At 35.0% G+C, this 3,584-nt stretch overlaps 1 protein-coding gene across 1 annotated transcript; it reads right to left on the bottom strand.

The window, feature by feature from the left end:
- Positions 1 to 748: 748 nt before the first annotated feature.
- On the bottom strand, positions 749 to 1,372 carry LOC127129371 (uncharacterized). Its single transcript, XM_051058577.1, has one exon. The coding sequence runs from the start codon at positions 1,370 to 1,372 to the stop codon at positions 902 to 904; it is 471 nt and encodes a 156-aa protein (XP_050914534.1). The 3' UTR covers positions 749 to 901.
- Positions 1,373 to 3,584: the final 2,212 nt, after the last annotated feature.

Below are 3,584 nucleotides of genomic sequence, written 5' to 3'. Positions count from 1 at the left end.
GTAAACCACTTGGCACCTCTTCCGGAAACAATTCTTTAAATTCCTGCAAAAGAGACTCAACACAATTTGGCAATTTTTTTTCATTAGAAATAGTGGTTAGCAAAGGCACCTCCTTGCAAAAGAGCAAGTACAAAGGCTGGTGTGACACAATTGCTTTTTTCACATCTCTTTTTTTTGCAATTAAACTTTGTTTCTTTTCTCTTTTATCATTCTTTTCTCTTTTATCATTCTTTTTCTTTTCATTCTTTTCTTTTTCTTTTTCTTTTTCTTTTTCTTTTTCTTTTTCTTTTCTTTCTTGATCATATTTTTCTCTCATTTTTCTTTGATCTTCTCTCACCTCACTAGGATTTAACGGTACAAGATTGATCTTTTGATCATGATACATAAAAGAGTACTTATTGGAGTACCCATCATGATTGGCTTTTCTATCAAATTGCCAAGGCCTACCTAATAACAAATGACTAGCTTCCATTGGTACTACATCACACAACACTACATCCTCATATTTTCCAATTTTAAAACAAATCTCAACTTGTTTATTAACAAGCATTTCTACACTTTCATTAATCCATTGGAGTTTGTAAGGCTTAGGGTGAGGTTTTGTTTCCAATTTTAGTTTAGAAACCAGACGCGTGCTTGCAACATTTGTACAACTTCCTCCATCAATTATTAAAGAACAAACCTTTCCTTGCACAAAGCATCTTGTATGAAAAAGGTTTTCTCTTTGACTTGTATCCTCCTCCTTTATTTGGATTCCCAACATTCTTCTCACCATGAGTAAATCTCCACTAGGTATTTCTTCTTCACACTCCTCATCATAATCACCATCCTCCTCTTCAATAATTTCTTCATTTTCTTCCATAAGCATAGTTCTCTTTGTTGGACATTGAGATGCAATATGTCATTGGCCTTGACACTTGAAACACTTAACACTTTTGTTAGTTGAAACACTTGAAGAAGAAGATGTAATAGTTTTACCTTTGTTTTCAACCGTGGCTTCCTTAGATGATGAAACACCCTCCTTCTTTGTTTTGTCCTTCCAACTTTGAGAATTGAAAGTGGTGGAATTTCTCCTTGCTTGGCTCTTTCTTTTGAGTTGTTGTTCCACTTTGATAGCTTGGTGTACCAATTCATCCATTTCAACATAGTGATGAAGTTCCACTATGTCACTAATGTCATGATTTAGACCATGGAGAAACCTAGCCATAGTTGCTTCATCGTCCTCCTCTACATTAGCTCTAATTTTGAGAACTTCCATCTCCTTGAAATATTCTTCAACACTTTTAGAACCTTGAGTGAGTCTTTTCAATTTGTTGTGCAATTCCCTATGATAATAGGAAGGGACAAACCTTCTCCTCATGATTCTTTTCATCTCTTCCTAAGTATCAATTGGTCGTTCTGCATGCCTCCTTCTATCTTTGGTCAATTGATCCCACCAAACTAAGGCATACTCCTTGAACTCAATAGAAGCAACCTGCACTTTTTCAAGATTAGAATAATTGTGACAATTAAAAATTTGTTCAATTTTAGTCTCCCATTCTAGATATGCCTCCGGGTCACTCTTCCCAACAAAAGTTGGAACTTTAATTTTTATGCCCCTCAAATTATCTCCCCCTTGTCTCCTTCTACGTCTTCTTTCCTCCTCATCACCACTACCATCATTAGAATTTTGGGGCCTCCTTTCCAACTCATCAATTCTTTGTTGAAGTTGTTCACCTTGTTCTCTTAACAATCTTTCAAAATTGTCACGCATGGCTGCGATCTGAACAGTTAAAGTTGCTGTTCTAGGTGAAGGTGGACTAGACATAATAGTGAAATATTTGTGAAATTAGGAACAAGTGTTTAAAAATGGACCTCACCACTCTACTCACGTGTTTACACTCAATCACTCGTGTTTCACTCAATTTTTTATTTTTTTTTTACTTTTTTTTTTAATAATTAAATCACTCTGCCTTTTACCACTCAATTTTCTCTTTTAGTTCTTTAGAGAAACCAAAATGAATCAACACAAAGAAATCAATTTCAGATGATAATCAACACACAAAAAACTTAAAAAAACAGCAAACAAAAAAAAAGACTCTAAAACAAAGGAAACCAGGAGAATTTTAAGAGTGTGGCAAGAAAAAAAAATAGAACTTTTTTTTTTGAATCACAATCTTTAACAATCAGATCCCTTTTTTTTTTCTTATACCCCTTTTTTTTCGAATTTTTTTTATAATGATAAATGGATAATAATGAAGAACAAGAATATAGACAATTTACCATATTTCGGCCCCTTTTTTTTTGGAATATGCTCTGATTACCACTTGATATGCACTAACCTTTGAGACTTATGCATTTCCTTCAAAAAATTTGAAACAACTTTGTTAACTTTTGGAATATTAATTCTTTTGTGACTCAGAGGAAGTAATCTGCCTTATAATTGAAAGAATGACAGAATTTGATACATGCATATAAAATAAACGAGATTGATATGAAATAAAGGAGAAATAAGAAATGGAATTAAGTAGAAGGGGCGCCACACTCTTTCTAATCCAAGAGAGAATAATAAGCCTATGGATGAGGATCACCACAAGAAAAGGTTTTCTTGATAAGATCAATTTTGGTCCAATCCAGAACCTAAGAGCAAATACTCTCACTTACACAATGTGTAAACTTGCCAAAATTCATTGATCCAAAAAGAAGATACATGCCTCCTTTATATAGGAATGCCTTAAGATGATGAAATAAGTAAAAATTAACTCCTAAGAAAACAAAAGGTTTCAGCCACTAATTATCATGATAGTGGGTTGAGTTATTACAAAGAAAGTGCAAAATAAAGAAGAGATAGTGGGGTTCTTGAAAGGGCAGAATAATGGCAATTCTTTATTTACCACTTCTCTTGCAATTTTCGTCCATTATAGTGTGGTTGTTGATATTTCCTTTATTTTTATTTATTTATGCATTATTGGGCCTTTTATCACATGCTTGGATGATAAGAATAAACTTGGGCTCTTTTTCTTCAATATGGCCCATGCATTCTATTGACTTGATCATGAAGTGAACTAAAGCATCATTGACTCTTCTTGCACGTGCCCTTGTCATAGGACCTCCTAAGCTTTGCATTGTATCATTTATGTCTTGGATTACGTCCTCATCAGATTCCAAACGCCCTCACTCGCACCGTCCTAACCTTCTCACCCTCTCAATCTAAACACAACATCTCAAACGATGAAATAAGAGTTTTACCGGCAACAGCGACGACACACTCGCGCTTCCGATAATCGACTTCACGCTCCGATCCTCTTCTTGTGGAATCCTCGCCTTGGTTCTATGTGCAGGTTATGATTCAGTATTGCGATTTATGTGAATAGTGAAAGAGAGATGGAAAACGGCAATGAAAAAATTTGCTACACCGCTACGTTTAGCTGTAGCATTGGGATTCTCGGAAAGGTGAAGAAACAGTTGAGTCGTTTCTTAGTCGCCGAAGAAGAAGAATAGGAGGAAGGGAAATTCGTTACCGGAAGAAATAAAATGGAAGAATGAGGAATCAGAAATTTTGGGGAAGAGATTCGAGAGCGACGAAATATGCAGTGAATGACTTA

Source organism: Lathyrus oleraceus, chromosome 3 (assembly GCF_024323335.1).
Source record: "Lathyrus oleraceus cultivar Zhongwan6 chromosome 3, CAAS_Psat_ZW6_1.0, whole genome shotgun sequence".
NCBI lineage: Eukaryota > Viridiplantae > Streptophyta > Magnoliopsida > Fabales > Fabaceae > Lathyrus > Lathyrus oleraceus.
The sequence above is the reverse complement of the archived record's forward strand: the minus strand, read 5'-3'. Positions and strand labels throughout refer to the sequence as shown.

What these genes read in the sequence shown, in the direction of transcription:
- LOC127129371 (XM_051058577.1), bottom strand. Translation starts at nt 1,372, where the DNA reads ATGAAAAGAATCATGAGGAGAAGGTTTGTCCCTTCCTATTATCATAGG.